Genomic DNA, 22,967 nt, shown 5'->3' with positions numbered 1-22,967 from the left:
CAGGTAGCCTTAGGAGCAAAAGTACTCTTGTTGGACATTGTCCTGGAGGATAGAGTCTGTCTCTGCTGGCCACCATTAGATTGTCATCACTGTGGGCTTCACACACTGGATGAGTGGGGGGTAGTCATGACGACCGGCTAGCTAGATAGCGTTGTCCCGTACGCTGCTGTTTAACCATGTTTCCTTCACGGCATAACAGTCCAAAAGTTTCAACAAGAAACAAGTTTAGGAACCCAGAGAAAACCATTTCATCTTTTTTCTTATATTTGCAATTAGAAAATAAAGTCATGGGTCCTATTGTTCCCTGCACCATCTGATGCAGACGAGTGTTTCACTAACTCTCCAGCTCGGTCTGCAATGTTTGGGTTCACACATTGAGTCAGTTTCCTCATCATCTTTCTTGGGATGTTGAAGAGCCTGGAGAATGTAGATGAGAACAACACTTTAAATGAGTTACGTCTCTGGAGATAATGATTTCTTTGAAAGAGGGAGGGGATATGTTGAGCATCCTGAAGTCTTCTACTGAAAGTAGATCCACCACCTGCTTTTTTGGACAGCCATATTTGAATATTTGAAGGTTGTCTTGAGGATTTTCTTCATCCTTGGTTGATATGAAAATCTTCTCCTTTAACTTGAGTCCATATTTTTTCTAAAAGCCAGTTATGGATGGCTTGAAAATCTTCTGGACTGCATGGCATTTTTTAACGGCTCGCTCTATCAGGGCCTCGAAAACTGAGCTTGCAGCAACTTTGCGACCGTCCAGTTCCTCTTCTTCCTCCCATGTGAAGGTGTCTGAGGAATCATCTGAGTGGTTGACATGAGGACGTCTCTTCAAAGTCAAAGTCTTCCTGAGGTGTGATTAATGGTGACTCTCACAAGCTGGAAAATGTGTCTTAAGTGTAGTTGGTGATCTAGATTCACGAGTACTGAATCTTCCACAGATGTCAGTCGTACATCAGCTGCAGACGTCTCTATGACGACTGTCGGCGTTTTAGAAAACACTGTGGAAATAGGATGAGTGAAGACGTTCTCAATCCTTTTCATCAGTTCTTCTGCTTTCTCTTAAACTACTCCAGCAGTTCTGTTGGTGTCCACAGCTGCGTTACGGGACTGTAGCTGAAGTTTGCATATCATCTGTATGAATTGTATTATATCAACTGCATCATCAGAACTGGGGTTGGTGATCTGGTCGACCAAACGTGCAGCAGGATTCTGACGACTGAAGGGAGAATGTACCTCTCTCCTCCACATGTTTGATTAACGTCTTGATCATGAGATCTCTGGCCGGAGCTCTGTAATGGCTTTGATCCTCTCCTTTGATCAGACTAATCTTTGATAAGACTAATCTAATGGAACATTTTTCCAAAACTGCAGCTATTATGTGAACTGTCAGGTCCCATTTAAGCTTTTCCAGCATGTTTTTGCCACGATCATCATGGTTATTGGGGACCAACCATGGACAGTTGTGTGTGATAACTGTGTTCAAGAAGCTGAGGAACCTCGGTCTGACTTCGTCTGAGATGAGATGCCCACAATCTCTGATGATGTTATTCCCTTTATTGTCTGATCAACAGTGAAATCTGAATCCTCCTCATCTACAGCACCTTGTTTGAGTGCAGTCGATGGGGATACAGGTTCTTTCTCAGCTGTTGCTGTTGGCCCATGCTCCTCAGGGACAGACCTCTCTGGATTGTCTGGCAGCACGTCAGAAAACTGTGGGAAAAAATTGTGGGAGAAAGAACAGTAAAGGTCATCACTTTTTCCTGTCGTTCTCCCCTGCAAGTGACTGCTTCAGCAGCTTCATCAGTGGCCTCTGTTGAAGGAGGGATGTCAGCTTCTTCACTGCAGGGCGGTTTAAGTCCACACCGTATCATTATGAAATCTGTTGGACTGTAGCCTTCTATCATTAGAACTGAATGAGTCAGTGAACTGGTCCACAAAGAGTGCTTCTAGGTCCTTATAACACTTAACAGGAGATTTACATCTCTCTTGTACATGGCTGAAGATAAGCTGTGTTTCCTAGGAACCGTTAGCAAACGCCAGCCATCTAACTTCCACGTTGAACCGTATGCAGAACTAAGATTTGTTGCAGTTCCATAGCTGGCCGCTAGAGGCTGGCTCCAAAAGCGAGTCAATCTCCATTGACTCCCATGTTAAAATGTTTAATTTAGTATAGATATATAAACATTTACAGCCTGGTTAAAAAAACAGTTTTGGTCTCAATCGATTGGCTCGGCCAGTGGCTAACCACTATAATTTCCTCATCAGTAATTGTCTCGCTAACCGGAGCAGCTGGTTCTGACCCAGTGTCAGCTTAACGCAGCACAAATTTTTGATTTCGCTTTTAAACTGTGAACTGGATATTTTGCTGTGGACGTCCATCGGCAGCTCTTCATCTATCCCGGCTGGGATCTGCTTCAGGAGCAGGCAGCCACAGCTAACCTTAATTGCCATAAGGTGGTGTATTTTCGTCGGATCCTGAGCAACATAACTTGGCAAGGTACGAAGAAAAACCATAAAGTCCCAGTATTTGTTTCCTAACTAGATATGATATGATGAAATGGATAAGGACATTTGGTGTTTTTTCAGTTTTCGATTTTATGCTCAAATGAATAAGGGCAAAAACGGATAAAGACCGTTTCTCGTCTTATTCATTTTTGATCTGAAGCAAGTTCAGTTAGCCGGAAGTGACCGTGTGCCTTTACTGCGACGGCCCGGAAAACAAACATAATGTCTGGACTTGAGGATAATTTAGATAAGATTGGACAGATTTTGGTTACGAGGTCCAAGAAGCTGGAGACACCATCCAATTGAGGAAATGTATTTTATTAATTTATAAAACTTGTAACAAGATTGATTAAAAAACTTTTTTTTTTTTGCTGAGTGAACGTAACGTTATGTGGAAACGTTACCTGGAAAATGACACTTATTATCTCCGTTGTCAAGTCACCTGTCCTCAGTGACCCTCATATCGGAGCGGAAGAGCACATGAATATCCATTTTCCACCTTTGCTAAATAATCTTCTGGTAAAGTTAGCTTTTACGCTTGCCAACTTTGGGTTCATTGAACTTACTTCACATCAAAAATGGATAAAACGGGAAACGGTGATTATCTTTTTTTTTCCAATATTCATTTATCCATTTTTTCATTTTAGTTAGGAAACAAATACTGAGAAAATAAATTGTTTTTTCTTTTTCTTACTTTTGGTTTTATTTTGAAAAATGAATGATACATGGAAGGCGCTATAATCTGAATAAATAGAAATCAGTTTTTCAATGGTGTGCTGTTTGGTATTTGTATCGTTCAAGTTCTAGAAAACGTTTATGAAAACGACAAGCTTCACGTTGGCGTTGCTTGTGGCCGTTACACGTTTAACACTGCAACGTCAGATCAGATCACGCAGAGACACATGCCGTTTCTTTTTAACAATTTCAAATTTCCACTACATTTGGAGTCTGCTCTCAAGTAATTGGTGAATAATTTAGTCTTTGCTAACTGCTGATGTCTCAAGTAAATGACTGGAGCGACTGTAGATGTGGGAGCACGGTTGTTGCACTTAAACAGCTGCGGTACTGTTAATGATTCGCAGCAACTTAAAACATTACCGATACTATATTTGTATTTGTTGGAATCTACCTGTGGGTTCAGCTTATAGAGGTACAGTTTCAGGTTACCCCCGACAGGAAGCCATTTTTAACAGCGGGATCCCGAACTGAATCAGAGGACGTGGTTAATGTTAACATTGTCCAGGTTAAAAGAAAATTAAGTCAAAGAAAATATTCAATATTATCAGTTATAAATCACTAATACTGGACGGTCAACCAGACTAGGAAAGCCTTTAGCATACCTAAAATGTTTGTTCTATCCATGTTTTAATGACAACAAAATGCATTTCCTTGTTTCCTAAGAACCAATCAGAAAATATAAATTCAAACAGAAAATGTCAGTATCATGTCAAACATCGGTATGGCGATGTCCCCTAGAGAGCAGCAGATATTCCAGTAGCTGCTCCAGAAAGCGTCCTAGCATTTCCAGTGCACTGTTCCACCGGGTCACAACATCAATTGTGAGCTTGTAAGCTTTCAAGTGTAGTAGATTTTGCTTTTCTTTGAAGATGGGGGTGGCTGTCGTACTGCGATGAAAGAACTTTGCTATGTGCCTAACTCTCCCAAGCAGGCGGTTAATTTTAGGGAGTTTGAGACCGGCTTGCGAGGTGAGGTTGATTATGTGTGCAAAGCAGACAATGTGGTTTAACCCCATAATCTCAGGGACCATATTTGCTGACTGGGTTTTTGTTCACCAGCCCCCTATTCTGTTATTGCCACCGTCAACATTTCTGCTAGACTAGCAGAAGGATGGTCAGTATCAACTTCTGTAGTCTGAAGTTCGTACGAGATGAGGTTCCACTCCTCGTCTATGTAGTGTGTTGTCACAATCATGTAAGATTCTGTAGCCACGGATGTCCAGGTGTCACCTGTAAGGCCCACTCTTTCAGCTGACTGAAGCTTATTTTTCACATTGTCTTTGACCGATTGGTACTTGGTCAGAATTACTTCTTCAGACAGACGTTTTCGAGACATCATGACATAGTTTGGTTCTGTTACTTTCATCAGCTGCCTGAAGCCCTCGTTCTCAACCACAGAATACGGGTGCATATCTTTAGAAATGAACCCAGCAATGTCCTCGGTTCTTTTGACAGAACATGTAGAATTGGCTGGTAGATGTACCGTTTGTGTGAGTTTCGGCTCGGCCAGGAGATGTCGGTGATGCCGCGACAAATGGTTCCTGAGATTTCTCGTATTACCGCAATACTTAATTTCCATTACGCATGCCTTGCAAATCGCTTTGCTTTTGTTCAGCTTACCTTTCTCGCCGTTGTTTCTGAAACCAAAATGGCACCAGATAGGTGATTTAAGGCTTCCAGGAGTTTTCAAAACTGGCACTTTCTTATCGCTACCCCTACCCTTCGACGCCATGTTCAAAGCCAGTTTCCCACCACGCGCATGTGTGAATTTAATGATGTGACTACTGGGATTAAAGTTCACCGGGCGAAAATATAATATTAAAAACAACTATCTTTAGACATATGAATTGATTTTTACGAATTAATATGAGAATCGATTTATAATGGGAAAATAGATTGGTCAGAGGTGGGTCCATAAGCAGTCATATGAACATTTGTTCTGCAGCCGTTTCTTGTTGGGATGCTGAGGTCAGTTTGGGCTACTCTGCCGCTGGAATACTTGTAACAGATGATGTGGTCAACCCGTTTTGGTCCTGCAATGAATCCAAGCCCTCTGTGTGTGGAGTCTTGTGGTACCATGTGATAAGAGTCTGTTCAGTCTGAGGTTGCCCCCTAAGAAGTCCCCCAAGAATTGATGTTATGAGTAAGTTGAAGGTTGCTACCATCATTTAATTGACATTTAAGAGGATAGGTGAGGGTTTGGGTAGGTTTAATTGTCTGTGGGCCCAAATGATAAAACATTACTGTGATGCTTTTCCATCTGACTCTGTCTCTCAGTCTTTTTTGTGTTTGCTAGGTCACGTACTATCATTATTGAAAACACAACAAATTCCAAATGTGTTTTCTGCATCAAATCCATATTTGTGTGTTCTTACCACGTTTTTTTTTTCTTATCCTTGAAGACTTTCCCAGATGTATGTGAACATCTTCATGCCTTCCCTGCCGGTGAGTGTCGCTATTCTTTTTAAAATGTTTGAATTCCTGATGATCTCCCAATTTAATTCAGTTCAAAACACTTTATTAGTTCCTGAAGGGAAATCAATTAACTTTCTCAGAGATGCTCTGAAATAACCCCACAGCTGTTACCACAATGTGTCCAAAAGACAAGAGTTTGATTTGAGTGATACGTCTCCGCACTTGCAGTATCACAAGTGGTAATGACCTTGAAGAAATGTGTTTTTTAACGCTGATCTAGCAATAAACTCAAAGTACTGATTCTTAATTTATTGTTCTATAGCAGTCTTGTTTCATCTGTCAAGTCTAGTTTTTTTATTTCAGCTGAGTTTAACATCTAAAGCTAAAGCCTACCTTCCTTTTCAAGACCTGGGCGGACTTGAATAATGTCTTGTTTTGATTATTTTAATGCCTTGTATTTGGTATAGATAATGCATGTGTAATAAAGCTGTGATTTTACTTGTTCAATCAGTAATCTCATGTTTAAAGTATGTTTTTTTTTTTTTAAAGTGAAACTGTATTATTTTTCTCCCTCAGGCTGCTTTTATGTACCAGCTGCAGGGACGATATCTCCAGAATCAGGTTCAGTTTCTCGATTCACACGATGCTAATATTACATCACAACAGTTAATCAAGGGTTGAGCACAGTTCGGACAGACAACTCTTGCTCTTAAGATTTCAGATCTTTCTTCATGAATAACACATGAGAATTGGCCTCTTGGATCTGATTGAATAAACCCTGTTTTAAGGCATACACAGAGATAGTGGGGGTAAGGACCATAACTCAGCCCCCCTGCAGAGAACCAGAGCCTACAGGTGGAGCAGGGGGGAAAGTGTATTTATGAAAGTAGCAGCCAGCTCGGCTGATGTGAGACATCAGAAGGCATTTGACAGATTAGTACCTTTCATTGAGGTAACGTCATTTGAATAAACCAAACAAAGTGATAAAAGAGAGCATGAAATGCAGCTTGAGATGTCTGCCTGATCGAGCTCCTAAGAGTCAGCTTATTTATGAAAATGTAGACTGACACCAGGTTTTGATGCTTTACAGGGAATAATATGGCCTCAGGTTATTACAGGAGCAACTGGAAATATCCTCAATGCAATAATCAACTATGTCTTCCTGTATTTTCTGGATTTGGGTGTTGCGTAAGTTTTTCTACAACATTAATCATCTGTGTACTTGACCTTTTATCTGTGTTTGCAGAAACAGTTGTATTTTTATGTTATTTCTGTCTATTGTCTTTTAATAACACTGAATTTAACTAAATTTAGGTACGGTAACAGTGCTCCATGCAGTGTTTTGGTCAGGGCATCAGAGCAGTAAATATGGTATTGTGGGAATTGCAGAAAAACGCGGAGACAATTTCCCATTCGAAGAACGTGTGTTGTTTATTGAACAACCTCAGAACACTGAAACTATAAAATGGAGCTGTCCAGCAGCTAAAACCGCATGGAGCTCAACGTCGTGACCACATTTAAAGGGGCCACATCCCTGAACCGTCATAGTTGCATAAAGGAGAACATACTGCATTTTATAATGAACGGTGTTTAGAACCACACTTAATAAACAAGGTGAATTATGTCCGTAACATTCACTACAGTATCGTCTTTTCTCACAATAATGTAGCCTTTGTCATCACACCCTGAGATTACATCCATCCATTCGTTGACTTCTGTTTACCTGAAATCAGTTCGCAGACAAAGCAGAGAAGCCCAGACCTCCCTGTCACTGCCCACCTCCTCCATTAGCTGTTTCCAGGGCAGCTGAGAGATAATCTGTGCATGGCCTAGGTCTGTCTTGGGACCTGCTGCCAGTTGGACATGCCTGAAACACCTCCCGAGGGAGGTGTTCAGAAGGCATCCTCACCAGAGGCCACCTCAGCTGGCTCCTCACTATGTCGGGGAGCAGGGACTCTACTCTGAGCTCCTCCCGGATAACTGGAGAGTCTGTCGAGCCCCTCCAGTCTCCCTGTGGAGGAAATTAAGTTCAGCCCCTAGTTTCTGCGATCTTATTCTTTTGGCCGCTACGCAAACTTTGCGACCGTAGGTGAGGGTAGGAACGTAAATCTATCGGTAAACCGAAAGCGTTGCCTTTTTGCCCCGTCCTCACCACAACAGACTGGTACAGAGTTTGCATTGCCGCAGACACCACACTGATCTGCCTGTCACTCTCCTGCTCCATTCCTCCCTCACTCGTGAACAAGACACTTAAATTCCTCAACAGCACTTCCCTCCCTACCCGGAGAGGCCAAATACCCTTTTCTGACCGAGAACCACAGTCTCAGATTTGGAGGTGTTTATTCTCATCTCCTCCGCTTCACAGTTGATCGCGAACTGAAAATCGCAGCTTGATGACGCAAACAGGACCCACATCGTGCGCAAAGAGCTGAGATCAAATCCTTTGGCCCCCAATCCAGACCCCCTCTTCTCTTGGCCGCATTTAGAAGGTCTGTCCATTAAAGTTAGGAAGAGACTCAGCGACCCTGGCGGAGTCCAACCCCCACCTGGAATGAATACAACTTCCTACCGGCATTTGGCCATCATTTGGTCACAAATCACATGATAACATTTTTTTAAAAATCGATAATCGATAATCGAACTACAAACTACGACTGTATTTAGCTGGTATCTCACAACCTCAAACGCAACTCGCCACAAATAACATTTTATGCTCTGGAGACCATATCCATACTATCACTTCAGTGGAATTACTTCTTTGAGTCTTCTCAGAGGCTTAAAATTAGCTGTTTATTTTGACCTAGCTCTATTTCGACCTGTGCCAACATTAATTACCACGTTGCTGCAAAAAACATATTCCATTCTTACCGAAAACTGCTTTGATGCATATTATTTTGATCCCTAATCAAAGTTTCCACTCCATACCATTTGTCTGGGATATAATAGATTAATAAATGATAAATAATACTAGTGATAAGTAAGCAGTTTTAGCAATTTCTTCATTTCTTTTGCTCTGAAATCATATGTCTTTGTCTTTAAGTGGTTCTGCAGCAGCCAATGCCATCTCTCAGTTCATACTGGCCGTGCTCTTATTTGTTTACATTTGCCTGAGGGGTCTGCACAAATCCACATGGGGAGGTCAGTTATACCATTTTTCTTCTGGAGATTTTGAACCAAATAATTTTATCAAGTAGAGTTGTTCAGATACCCAAAATCAGTGTTGGGAATTCTCACTGGTGATGCTGAAAATAAAATCTGCATCTGTAAATATTTACCTCTGCGCACCATCCAATGCATTCTTTGTAACTCTAAAACTAGCACAAGAAGTTATGTAATACTGCATTGCAACTTCCTGTTTGAGTCACCAGGTGGCGATATAGAGGCCCGAAAGTTGTTTTATACAGATAGCTATCGTGCATTAACATAATATTGGCAGTATGTTGTTCCACCAGGATAACTGTGACTTGCTTGTTACTGTATGCACAGCTGTAGTTTCCAGACTCATTAATTTTAGGAGTCATTATATGAAAAAAGCACAAATGTATCAAGTCGTAGACAAAGAGGAATGTGCTGCAGCATTAAACTCTGGAGCTAGTTCTTCAAACATAAGGGAATTCCCCAAACAGCCAGAAACCAGAGCTATGACAAAGTAGTTTTCCCAAAATGTTGGATTTTGCTTTATCGTTGAACCTCCCAGGTCAGGAATGAATATTTAACTGTATCTCCAAACATGAAAGTGACTGAATATATTTAATTTCTGCTACAAGAAGTGTAGATAAACAACTTTACGTTTGGACATCTGCACCTCAGATGTGTTTTAAATGTAGAAATATAAATGTCTTTTCATATCACATATTCGTTGATACACTTTAATAACTGAATTTCTTAATTTAATAGACGTTCCTTATCCAATTTCAATTAAAATATATATAAAATAGTTTAATTTGTTAATTAAAACAATGCTGGTATGAGAGCAATAGTTGGTATGGGCCGCTATCCGAGGTTCAGGTGCTGGACAGAAAAATATGGTACTGGAACATCTTCAGTGTGCAGCCTCACCTTTAATCACTCACCTTTCAGCTCTGTGGCCTGTGACACTAATAGTTGTCCTTTAAAAACATTCCAGTGTGTAATGGATGACAGACTTTGTCATTCTCTGTAACTGTGTAAAGTAATGTAGATGAAAGGTTGGAGCTGTGACTCTGCATGACTTCTCAAATGCACTTAAGTTTTAAAGCACCTGGCCATAATTGATGAATCACTGATTTCTATTTACATATGTCAATCACATATTTAACATGAAAGAAAGGATGAAAGGATGTGTGAAATGAAGGTACTGAAAGTCGTCCTGTGAACCCACAGGTTGGTCAATGGACTCTCTGCAGGAGTGGGGACCATTCGTCCAGCTGGCCATCCCCAGCATGCTCATGCTTTGTCTGGAGTGGTGGATGTTTGAAATGGGAGGATTCCTGGCAGGTTTGATCAGTGAGGTCGAGCTTGGAGCGCAGTCCATTGTCTATATGCTGGCTACCATCACTTTCATGGTAACAGTTTCACATTTGTTCTTCACTTCCTTCAAGTGATGAAGTTTCTCCGCTGCTGAAATGATAGTTATCTGGAAATCCCACTGATGGGAGTCCCAGTAAATGTTGATTCCTCACATAGTTACCTTTAGGATTCTCTGGAGCCGCCAGTGTCCGGGTTGGGACCGCTCTCGGTGCAGGAAAAGTCGAACAGGCGAAGCTATCATGCAAAGTCCCCGTCATCGTTGGATGTAAGGTTACGCGAGCACACACACACGCACACACACACACACACACACACACACACAGATGTATAAAACCGTTTCTGAAAGGGCCAGGGCACTGAAAAATGTAAATGAAAATAAATGTACTGATTTGCAAATGTCATAAACCCATATTTTACACATGGAAGAACATTTATGAACCATGAGCTCACACGTCTGGAGCTTTTTCAAAAATGTTTGACCTTTTTTTTCTTTTTTTCTTCTTTTTTTTCCTCTTTATTTTCTCTTTTTTTCCCTTTTTTCTTCTCTTTTTCCTTTTTTTTCTCTTTTTTTCTTCCTTTTTCCTTTCCTTTTTAATATCGACATTTCAACTTTTTTCTCGACATTTCCACTTTTTTCTCAACCATTCCACTTTTTTCTCAACATTTCACCTTTCACCATTTGCCTTCATTCAAGGCTTATACAAGACTTTTCATTTTTTGCGGCTGCAGACATATTTGTTTTTTGAGTTTTTGGTCCAATATGGGTCTTTCAACATTTTGGGTTGCCGACCCCTGCTCTAGCCAATGAAGACATACACGGGGCAGGGTTCTTTCACAGCATGTTGCTGATTTCCCATCCCTAAAGGAGAAACGAACGTGCAAATCTTGTCCGTGTAGGCCACCAGTTTCTAAGCTATCAAAAAGCTTTACAGGATGTAGATGGCAGGTATTAACTAGTGTTTTTAGTTTTATACTTTACGAATATACTTGCTGTTCAGAACGCGTAAGCGTACGGATCATGGCCGCCACGCGTATCCTGTGTTCATTTGACACGTCGACGTGCACGTTGTCCAAAAGACACGGAACGCGTACGCGACCTGCAGTTCTCGCTTTGGCCACGAGCGTCGCTGGTCCCGGTCCGATACAATCGGACCACATGTGACTGTGCAGATAGAGTCGTGCTGGTTATGTCCGTGCTCGTGGGAAGATGCAGCGGTGATGGTGCTGGTAGGCTGTTTTGTCCACCGATCAAACGTCTGAGCTGGATACAGAGGTTCTTCAGTCATCGCTCGACCGACACCGACTTTGCTCCAGATATTTCGGTAAATTAATCCCCTGACGACATGCTTGTGCACGCTCCACATGGCCGCTGCAGCTCGTCAACTCGTCCCCATCAGGTAGCGCAGGATGACGGCCAGCTCTCTGCTGCTGTCTCTGACTCGCCGTGTCTGGTTTTGAGCTGAATCAATCCTATGTAACAAGTCGTCAAATGAAATGGAGGAAATGCAGAAATATTGCCGCTGTTTCTCATCATCAGTTGTTGCATCGGCAGGACTAAGGCCGCGTTCAGACTGCAGGCAAATCTGATTAATATCTGATTCCTTCTCATATCCGATTTTTAGGGCTGACTGTCCACACTGTTTTTAGCAAGTGTCCAAATCAGATCTGGCTCTGTTCAGACTGGGCCACATCATTGACTGATCTGACGGGTTGCCGTAGCAACGACGTCGGAGCGGAGGCATCACCCAGCGCGTGTATTATGTGAAAGCATGTAATTGCGACATCAAAAACAATAACAATATGGAGCCAGCTCACATGCTGTTCCATACCTGTAAAGCTGGGCATTTTATTTTTATATATATGTATATATATATATATATATATATATATATATATATATATATATATATATATATATATATATATATATATATATATATATATATATATATATATATATATAAATAAAAAATAAATAAAAAAATCCCAAAATATCTGTACCGTTTCTGATTGGTACAATCACTGCGCATCATTTTTAGACACAACAATGAACGCATACCGCAAAAGTTGTGTCTCGGCGGAGGGACCCGACGTCCCAGCAAAATGAGAAACAGAGAAAAGTGTTCAGAACAAAACCACCAGCAAACTAACAAACCAACCAACAAAGCTCAGAGTTAACAAAACGAACCAGCAATGAACAACTGGCAGCCCCGCTCATTAACCTTTCCTCCTGATGAGCTGACGGGCTGCAGGTTCAGGCTCACAGCGCGACTGAAGGCTGATTTATGGTTCCGCGTTACACCAACGCAGACCTACGGCGTTGGCTACGCGGCGACCCGCACCTACGTGGAAATGCGGTCTTTTTTTCTGCTATTAAACCATGATTTGTAATGTGAATTTGCAACACTTAAACTACAAATAATAGTTTTTGACGTGACATCAGAGATTGTACATGCTCTCTGTGAAAGGATGAGTAGCTCCACAACTGGAAATGGGCGGGTGGTTTGGAGCGTCTGGGACAGTCATATCCGATCTGAGTGTTTGGAGCTGTTCAGACTGACACGCATCTGCCCAAATGAGATATGGATCGGATATGAAACTACCTCCCGGAGGTGGTTTCGATCTAGTTTGCAAAAATTGGTTCTCATGCGGTTTGGGACTGTTCAGACTTCAAAAGAGTCATCCAGTTTCAATCTGAATGGGCTAAAAATCGGATATTGGCTGGCAGTCTGAACGCGGCCTAAGAGCTCTCCAGTCTCCGGACGGCTCTGGTTGAACGGCCCGACAAACCATCTCTGATCGTGTTTTCTTTACCGAGATCACAAGAAAAGCAGTGCAGTGATCTCTTCATCCCGTGTTGCTCTCTTGTTTATTTATTTTTATTCCACCAGCTGGTTTATTAAACTACTACCGAATATTTTATTACTTTTCGTTGGCAGAGGGGAGCAATGCCTAGGACTGTCACTTACTGTAGGAGCGCTGGGTGATGAAAAATGGGGAAAAAATCTGGGATAAAAAAAAATTCCAACTCTGGCTCTGCTTACTGCCCCCAATCGGTCTCCCCTCTTCTCATTCTCTACTCCCATCATTAAAGCAGAAATAGCTTATGACAATGACAAGATCAGCTGTACCACATACTCTCAAATTTGGGCATCTTAGGATCAGAGCATTCTGGCTTCTATTCTTACCAGGCATTCCCTTACAGTGTCATGGCCGGGGGAAACATCTTCATTACATTACCTCTCCAAAGGGGCCGCCCCGTCGCCCTGTTCTTTGGGCCTATTCTTTTTGTCCTATGTGCAAGAATCTGGCACCTGCAGAATCTGTGAATGAATAATTATTCATTAACACTGCTTTTCATACCACTGCTATGCAGATGACAAACAACTCTTGTCATTTCCTGGACAACCCCAGAATCTCTGCATGAATCTCAGCTTGTCTCTGACCCGTTTGCATGGATGAAGGATCCCCAGCTCCAACTAAACTCATCAAAGACTGAGGTCCTGCTCATCCCTGCCCTTCATTCGTTCAACCACGATATTGATATTATTATTGCCTCAACCACTGTTGCTCAGATGAAGGTGCAATCACTGCTGAGACTTGAAGGAATACATGGCTCAACAGAGCGAGGACGTTCTGAACAGAAGTCTGGGGTTGTTCTTCTGTTAAAGATTTATAATAAGCAGTTGTGGCTTGGTGAAGGACTGTGTCTTGTATACTATCAGACTGTCTTTCCGGACTAAGGGAGGTTCTTTCAAATGATTAGAACGACACTTTCTTGAGGTTTGCTTTGAAACCCACAATTGTGAATTAAACCAAGGGGCCAATCTCCTCTGACTAACCACTTTCTATTCTTTGACAGCGACACTGTCAAAGAATAATACCTGATGGTAGATTAGTTTAGACTTGTTTTAACCCTTTTACTTGAAATTTCAGATCAGTTGATTATTCTTTCTGTGTTTTCTCCTTGCAGTCATTAATGCATGTGTCGTTGGAGTGATCGTTGTCAGCTCGAGAAATGTCATCGGATACATTTTTACCTCGGATCCGTGAGTAAAATGCTAAAACTTCTCCTCACTCCTCCTGTGTTTCTGTTTTAGATTGTGAATCATCAACGGAGGGTAGCAATCGTTGATGATTAATACAGCACGGCTGAGACAGACATTCATCCGTCGTCCCAGACTCTGAACGTCATCCAGTTTAGTGAACAAAAACAAAGATCATTGACCAAAGTTCAAAACATGGTTCCAGATTAATTTTACGGCCGTTTTTAGTTGTTTAAATTATTTCCTTTTTTATCCTCCACGTGTGTGAATCATATTGTCATAGTTACTTTATGTCGGTAGATTTTTTCAGACGGACAGAAATTAGATTCAGTTCGTCTGTTTCAGTCTCAGTTTGTCTCTTTGGTCTCAGTTCGTCTGTTTTATTCTCGGTACGTCTGTTTCGGTCCGAGTTGGTCTGTTTCAGTCTCAGTTTGTCTCTTTCTCAGGGAGATTTTACCGAGAGTTTCTGAGGTCATAATCATATTTTTCTTCATGCATCTTGCTGACGCAGTTGCGGTAAGAAACACAATCACAGAATCACACGACATTACAAAATCTGTAAAATAATACCGATTCACAAAATATGAGATTTGACTGCGTTTGCTTGATAAAGGGTGTCACCGGGGGCGTCCTCAGAGGAGCAGGGAAACCACTGGTTGGAGCTCTGTGTAATCTGGTGGGCTACTACCTCATTGGCTTCCCCATTGGAGTGTCCCTGATGTTTGCCGCCGGCATGGGCATTATGGGTAAAAGTGGAGTACTGTCTGTGTGTCTTTGACCTGCTGCTTGTCAGGAAGTTCTTAACTTTCTTGTCTTATCAATAGGACTCTGGACAGGATTTACAATTTGTGTGGTAATGCAGTCGACTTTCTTCGTCATATATCTGTCCAAACTTGATTGGAAAAAGGTTTCAGAGGAGGTGTGTGCACATGTCACAAAACCGCTTTACAGTCCTCAACCCCCAAAACATTGTGACCACTGTAAAATGTAAATAAAAACAGAATGCAATGGTTTGGAAATCTCATGAACGCATTTTTATTCTAGCTGAGTAAATGTGCCAAATCTTCAAATTGTACCAAAGAGAAAAAAAATGTAATTGTGCATCTGATGGCAGGAACCTATTTCAGAAAACTGTAACATGCCCTCAGCTTTTAACAACAGTCTGCAAACATCTGGGAACTGAAGAGACCAGTTAAGGCTGTTTTGGGGAGGAACGTTGTCTTATTCTTGTGTAATTATGATGTTTGAAGGGCTAAACAGTCTTTTTGTTTCATTATGTTCCAAATGTTTTGAGACTCGGGCAGACCGGTTCAGCTCCTTTACTTAAAGGAGCCGTCTGTAAGAAATGGCCAAAACTGGTACTGCAGTCACTTTAAAAATATTGTTGAGCGGCGTGTACCCTCCCCCTCCTCCCCCCGACCAGAGGTTGCCATAATTAGAGCCGAGCTGGCAACCCGGATGCCGAAACAATACTGACTTGGTGATTGGGAGATAGGTGAAGGGTGGAGCTTCAGAAACAATACTGACTTGGTGATTGGGAGATAGGTGGAGGGTGGAGCTTCAGAAACAATACTGACTTGGTGATTGGGAGATAGGTGGAGGGTGGAGCTTCAGAAACAATACTGACTTGGTGATTGGGAGATAGGTGGAGGGTGGAGCTTCAGAAACAATACTGACTTGGTGATTGGGAGATAGGTGGAGGGTGGAGCTTCAGAAACAATACTGACTTGGTGATTGGGAGATAGGTGGAGGGTGGAGCTTCAGAAACAATACTGACTTGGTGATTGGGAGATAGGTGGAGGGTGGAGCTTCAGAAACAATACTGACTTGGTGATTGGGAGATAGATGGAGGGTGGAGCTTCAGAAACAATACTGACTTGGTGATTGGGAGATAGATGGAGGGTGGAGCTTCAGAAACAATACTGACTTGGTGATTGGGAGATAGATGGAGGGTGGAGCTTCAGAAACAATACTGACTTGGTGATTGGGAGATAGGTGGAGGGTGGAGCTTCAGAAACAATACTGACTTGGTGATTGGGAGATAGGTGGAGGGTGGAGCTTCAGAAACAATACTGACTTGGTGATTGGGAGATAGGTGGAGGGTGGAGCTTCAGAAACAATACTGACTTGGTGATTGGGAGATAGGTGGAGGGTGCAGCTTCAGACCAAAACAAAAAATGACAACATAAACATCAGTTGAGGGCTGCAACTCCTCTTTTTAAACGGGAATATCCTGGCTTGAGTGCTGTTGTCAGTGACATAAGTATTTGAAATGAACATGATTTTGAAATGTCTGTTGACATATCGGGGTCATTTTATGATTTGTTTTATTATTGCTCTTACATACAGCTCCTTTAACAGACAGAGGCATCTTCCTCCTTTCCTATCTCTGCTGAGAGTTTCATATGCGCAACAGAGAACAGCGCCAGGTGAACAATATGGCAGCGGCCAATGCAACACCGCAGTGACTGGCTGTAAAGTTCATTAAAAGATCCATCTTTCATGTCTTTACTTTATAATTAGCACATCATTTAAACAACCTCCGGGAAATTTTAAAACTGAGAGCTAAGTAAGAGACATTTAATGATTATGCGATTCATAATCATCAACGATTAGTCGACAAATCGTTTCAATAGTGGATGACTAATAGACTGGTCGTTACTTGCAGAACTACTTTCAATAACCAATATATTTTCTATTGCATTGGGAATAAGATTTGGCTTTCAGACAGTAAATCATTGCATTTAGTTTTTACTTACATTTGACACTTCGGGAACTCTGGAACTGGGGTTTCACTACTCCTTAGTTGATATTAAACTCGATCATAACGATGGATTTATGTGTTTGGAAAGGCTCAAGTGAGGGCAGGAGTCCTGGTCAAAGAAGAGAAGGAGATGGTGCGAATAGAAAACGGAGGTAAGTGAGAAAGTCCTTTACGAACGATCACTTACACAGCAGGGTCTGGATATTAAAGATTTTCCTTCCAAACTGCAGACAGCAATCGCAGCCAGAGCCAGGTCAACGTAACACCGGCCGGGTGTGATGAGGAGAACCACGCGGACGACGAGGAGGTTCCTGGTCCGGACCAGAATAAAACCAGCACCCCCACGACAGTGGGGGATGTTTTGTCAGTGAGGCAGCTGGTTGTTCGGCGAGGCCTGACTTTGCTGCTCATGGTCCTCATCCTGGCTGTCGGGATCGTTGCATCTATATTCCTCACCCGTCTGCTGCAGTGACTCCTCCGTTGATGTGAAGCTGCTGGTCAGAGGGATGATCGTCAGGTCTGATGGCTCAAAGCTTCACCGAATGATGTTTCTCTTAACGTTGGATCACTTCTCCATGAGAAAGGCTCACCTGTCCTGCTGAGAACCAACAGCTGGCAGCTTTTGCACAGTCTTTATACAACAAGAGCTGTATCAGATCAGATGATAAGGCTGGTAAAGCCAAAGAAATCCAGAAATATTGTTGAGGGCTTTAACTAGATGTTCTGGTTCCGTTACATGAACCTTACATAGGCCTTCTGGGTTATAAAATCCACAATAATTTCAATGAAAGTCAGGCTGCAAAACTGCTTAATGCTACTTTTGTGAAAAATGCAGCAACTTTCTCTTGTTTTTTTTTTAGTTTGTGGTAGGAGCTATCTCATAGCAGCTGCAGCTCGGGCTGCACAGCAGCAAAAGCAGTCTGCTACCCTTCAAGTCCATGGGATTCTTTGTTGAATCACACCAGATCCCACCTGGACTCCATCAGATCGTAAATTGGAGACTTGTGATTAGAGTTTATAGTGTATCTTTGCTGTGCTTGGAACACAGCAACGGCGCAGAAATGCAGCCAAAGAAAACCCTGCTGTGAATGTCCATCTATCAACTTCTATTCCGCTTGTCCGGGTTTGCAGAGGCAATAGATAAGCCTGGACCTTTTTCTCCCCGGCCAACTCCTCTGGCTCCTCCGGGAGAATGTCAAAGCGTTCCCAGGACATCAGAGAGAGAGAATCTCTCCAGCTTGTCCCGATTCTGCCTCAGGGCCTTCCGGGGGGCATCCCCACTAGATGCCTGAACCACCTCTGTTTGCTCCTTTCACTGTGGAGAAGCAGTGGATCTACTCTGAGACCCTCCTGGATGACGGAAGTTCTCACCCCAACCAGGAAGAGTCCCGCAGCACAGCAGAAGAAACTTATTTCGGCCACCTATATTTGCAGTTTCGTGTTTCCTTTCCACAGTTTGTGAGGGTAGGAACATAGGTCTGCTGGTAAAACGGGAAACAGCTCAACTCTCTCCACTACAATAGACCAAAGCAGAGTCTGCACTGCTGTAGACAGTCTTAAGGTAATACTTGAACTCCTCCACCTGAGGGAGTGCTCCACCTCCAAGCCGGAGAGGGCACTCCGGCCTTTTCCTTCCATCCCAGAACCATGCATCTCCAAAGATCCCCACTCGGCGATACTAACCAGTCCACATCGTGTGCACAGAATAGGCGCCAACCCGACTTCCTACTGGTGAGGTTGGATTTGTTCCAGGTGCCAGTTGGATTTACACCGCTTTTAGAAAAAGAAATCTTACGTGTCGAGCAAAAGAAATCGAAAGTAACTCGACTGAGCTTCTGAAAATCATTTTAAAACAACAGACTCTCCACTGGACATAACTATGCAGATGCAGACCCGTCAAGGAGTCGCCCCCAGTGATACAACCACTCACCAGCACATCAACTGGATTGTATAGATGTTAAAAACAAAACACGGTGGTTTGCAAATCATTTTTGAGTCTTCTGATTGTAGTTTTAGTATTTGGCAAATACAGTACACCCTCAGACGAACAACATAGTACAGTTTTTGCTCTACCCTAATGTATTTAACGTAAATGAAGTGAAAAAGAAAAGGCATGATTTAATCCTTTGCACTTTCATCAGCAATAACTTGAGGTAGATGTTTCCTGTATGACTTCATCAATCACAACATACATCTGTAAAATAAGAGATTATATGCTGCTGTGTCTTTATTCATGATACCACACATGTTCTGGCGAGACTGATCCGGACCGGAGCACAGAAATGATGTTGTATAACTCCAGTTGGGAGGTCTCATTCACCCCAATTCAAGTGGATGAAACATCTATTGAAGTTTGAAATTATAAGTTAAAGGTGTAAAAGTTGAACATTATTGCTTGAAATATGTCACCTAAATTGAATTAAGTCTGAAGTACATGTGTTTTTTATTTTGCACACATTTAAAGCTGCTTCTTTAAGTGTTGACAAACTGTGGCTGGGAAAAGGAGGATTTTGTTGTTGTTGTCGTTGATAGTAATGCTCTTGACCAAACATTAGACATTTGGATCAGATGAAAGTGCAGCAGAGAAGTGTGTGTATTTTGCAATGTATGTAACCTGTATTTTTATGAACAAAATCCCAGTCAAAGGAACTCCTACAGAATACCAAAGAAGTTTTGTCAACATATAAATAAACTCTTCAGATTGATCTCAACATGTTGCGGGTGTATGCATGAAAAACTCCACGTTTGTAACACGAGGATTGTGTGCAGACTGGTCGACTTAATAAGTGTTCAAATAATAATGTTCTTACTTCCACCTTCATCCCTGCTACACGCCATCTTGATGCTGACTGTTTCAATTTTGTTAGATTGATCTCTCACATGCTTTGATTAGGCCAGCTAATGCACAGCTATAATGTGTCCTCTCACAGCTATGCAGATGACACACTGGTCTACGTGTCACTGACGGCAGGAGAACATGGGTCTGTAGATTAATTTCTGTCAGCACGTCAGTGTGTGGATGCAAAACAATTTTCTCCAGTTGACGTCAGAAAAAACTGAAATCATTGTCTTCTTGTCCACAGAAACAAAGAGAAAGTGTTATTAGTCACCTTGCGACTGCCTCTCTAGAACCCCTAGGGGTAATACTGGACTCAGATCTGAACTCTAACATCCACATTAAATCAATAACATCATCAGCTTTTAACCATCTATAAAACATTGCCAGAAGGAATAGTGTCGAAACCAGAATTAGAAAGACTAATTCATGCGTTTGTCTCCAGCAGGTTAGCCTGCTCACTGAGCTCTAAACAAGCTGTAAGATGCTGCAGGACATCCAGAAGGCTGCTGCTCGAGTCCTGACTGGAACCAGGAAATATGACCTGGTTCTAGTCAGTAAATATGACCAGTGTGTGTGTGTGTGTATGTCTGAGATGTAAGTCGCTTCGGATAAAAGTGTCTGCTAAAATGACGGTAGTAGTTCTCAGGTCTCTGCACTGGCTTCCTGGCACTCAGAGACTAGACTGTACGGCTCTTCATGGGTTCATATGAAGCAACTGGGACTCTTGGGAACCTCAGGGACTGGTCTCCTGCTGGTGCCCAGAGTCAGGACTAAACACGCTGAAGTTGGAACAGTCAAATCCAGGCTGAACACTTTTAGTTTTATTTAGCTGCATATATGACAAACTGAAAGTATTTTATCGGCACTCTTCGTTTTTAATTAAATACATTATTATTTTTATGTTTTATAGAATTATTTTACTTGCCTTCTTCTGATGTTATGTAGCTGTAAAGCACTTTGAATTGCCTTGTGTATGAATTGTGCTCTTCAAATAAACTTGCCTCGCCTAAATGTTCTGTGTTTTATACAATATTCAGTTGTGCAGGAGAACAGAAAAATGAGGTGTTCCTCCAAGAGATCATTAATGATCTTTTCTTGGAAGATCATTGGAAAGGAGACAGGAGGCCATTCAGAGAGACAAAGTGCTCGTTGCAGGAGAGGGAACTCATCAGGAGATGGAAGACTGGACATGTTCAGGCTCATTTCATGAGGATTATCAGCATCATCATGCACTGCCCCCTGCAATTCAATTTTAACCATATAGAATCTATTACAACAGCCATTAAGCCGGTAAAAACTCCCCTACTGGGAGAAAAACGTTATTCCAAACTGTGGGAAGGAAAAACTCCCCTTTAGGAGGGAAGAAACCTTGAGCAGGACCTGGATCATAAGGGGGGACCCTCCTGCTCTGCCCAGACTGGGCAGAGCAGGAAAAGAGTTCAGACAGAAATAATGAAAAACAGAGAGAGGAGAGACAGACACAGTGGCTAACTGGTGAACTACAGGGATGACTATCGATGTAAGCAGATGTAGACAGCAAACACTGAGGTGGTCAGAGGGGGGGACTGCAGGTCAGCATGCAGCTCCTGAAGCTCTGGCCTGCAAACATGTACAGAAGAGAAAAAAAGAGGGGGCAGACCAGCAAAACAAACTACAAGTACAATGGAGGACAATTATGTTTATGAAATACTTCAGTAGTTTCAACCTGGGCAGAGTTGAGTGTGGGGTTTTTCAGCAGTGGGGTGACCCGAGCTTGTTTGAAGGCAGAGGGAAAGATGCTAGATTTAAGAGAGGAGTTGATAATGTGGGTTATTGCAGGTTTGACTGTAGGTTAAATGCTCAGCAGGATGTCAGTAGGGACAAGATCAAGAGGACCAGTCATTGGTTTTGAGCCCACTAGAAGTTTAGAGACTTCATCCTCGTTTAGAGACCGGAAGGAGCAGAGAGAGGCGCCAGTAGCCGGCTGAAGATGGACAGGCTCAGAGAATTGGTTACTGAATGTAGCAACCTTTTCAATAAAGTAGGACGCAAACTTTTCTGCCGACAACCCAGTAGATGGTTGAGCAGGTGTCTATGGATTTCCATGAGTATCACTTCCTTTCCATTTTACACACTTTTTGTTTCAGCATGCGGATATCGGAATTACACCAGGGAGTTAAGCTCCTATGGTTAAAGACCCTTATTCTAAAAGGAGCAACTGCATCTAAAGCTGAGTGCAGCAAATCTTCAGTGTTACTGAAAATCAACATCTGCAGAGGTAAAACTGAAGTCACAGGCCTCTTTATTTACCATTAGGCTGTTTACTTTATCATATTATTCATGACTGTTATGCAGAGATAGAAAGCCATTAGTATGGATCAGGATATGTGTAGCCACATGCAATGTTTGCAAGGCAAGGTCAGTTTTTTTTTTTTTGTAAATTATATTTTATACAGAGTACTAAATCAAGTGCTTCGTAAAGGACTCTCAAGTCTCACGCGTTGACTGTGAGACTCACTGTCTGATCTACTTCAAAAATAAACTCCTCATCCTCAGCCCCTTTGACTTCTGGTGTGCCACAGGGATCCATTTTGAGCCCTGTGATGTTTTCATTATACATGCTGCCCCTTGAGTTACGGCCCCTCACTGACTGGCCTCAATTCAAATCCAAACTAGACGTACCTACTCCGATTGGCATTTGGCTCATAATGCCATTTTTTATTTAGTTATTTATTTATTGATTGAGTTCATACTTTTATTTCCTTTTTTCATTGCATATTTTACTTTAATTTTTTAATCATTCTAAGTCTCTATATTTCTATGATTATTTTTGTATTCCATGTTTTATTTGATTTTAAGTGTAAAGCACTTCGTCTACAGAGGTTGTTTTAAAAGTGCTATACAAATAAAGATTGATTGAACATGATTTTTGTGTTAAACATAGATGTACATGACACATTTGAAGCTGCAGTTACCAACATCTGACCACTAGAGGGAGCGAACTAACCCCAAAACTCAGAATCACATTTCACTGAGAACAATAATGATGAGATGTCGTATACAACAATAATACACAAACAAACAATCATTAACAATCAAACACGCCAGGGGTTGACAGCAGGACAAAAAATAAAATAAACGGAATAAAAGCATACTCAGTAAAAACAGTG

At 42.0% G+C, this 22,967-nt stretch overlaps 1 protein-coding gene across 1 annotated transcript in view; it reads left to right on the top strand.

Annotated features, from left to right (window-relative positions):
- The window catches only part of LOC133441966 (multidrug and toxin extrusion protein 1-like), a 36,691-nt gene extending 18,610 nt beyond the window's left edge, over nt 1-18,081 (top strand). Inside the window, exons 6-17 of the mRNA XM_061719848.1 lie at nt 5,648-5,690; nt 6,237-6,281; nt 6,751-6,848; nt 8,701-8,798; nt 10,023-10,204; nt 10,326-10,434; nt 14,143-14,218; nt 14,662-14,731; nt 14,829-14,961; nt 15,040-15,134; nt 17,068-17,131; nt 17,210-18,081. Of these exons, the coding sequence (XP_061575832.1) occupies nt 5,648-5,690; nt 6,237-6,281; nt 6,751-6,848; nt 8,701-8,798; nt 10,023-10,204; nt 10,326-10,434; nt 14,143-14,218; nt 14,662-14,731; nt 14,829-14,961; nt 15,040-15,134; nt 17,068-17,131; nt 17,210-17,451 (1,255 nt within the window). The 3' untranslated portion in view covers nt 17,452-18,081. The remainder of the gene's footprint in view (nt 1-5,647; nt 5,691-6,236; nt 6,282-6,750; nt 6,849-8,700; nt 8,799-10,022; nt 10,205-10,325; nt 10,435-14,142; nt 14,219-14,661; nt 14,732-14,828; nt 14,962-15,039; nt 15,135-17,067; nt 17,132-17,209) is intronic.
- The last annotated feature ends 4,886 nt before the right edge of the window (nt 18,082-22,967 follow it).

The sequence above is a fragment of the Cololabis saira genome, chromosome 1 (assembly GCF_033807715.1).
Source record: "Cololabis saira isolate AMF1-May2022 chromosome 1, fColSai1.1, whole genome shotgun sequence".
In the NCBI taxonomy this organism is placed as follows: domain Eukaryota; kingdom Metazoa; phylum Chordata; class Actinopteri; order Beloniformes; family Belonidae; genus Cololabis; species Cololabis saira.
The sequence above is the reverse complement of the archived record's forward strand: the minus strand, read 5'-3'. Positions and strand labels throughout refer to the sequence as shown.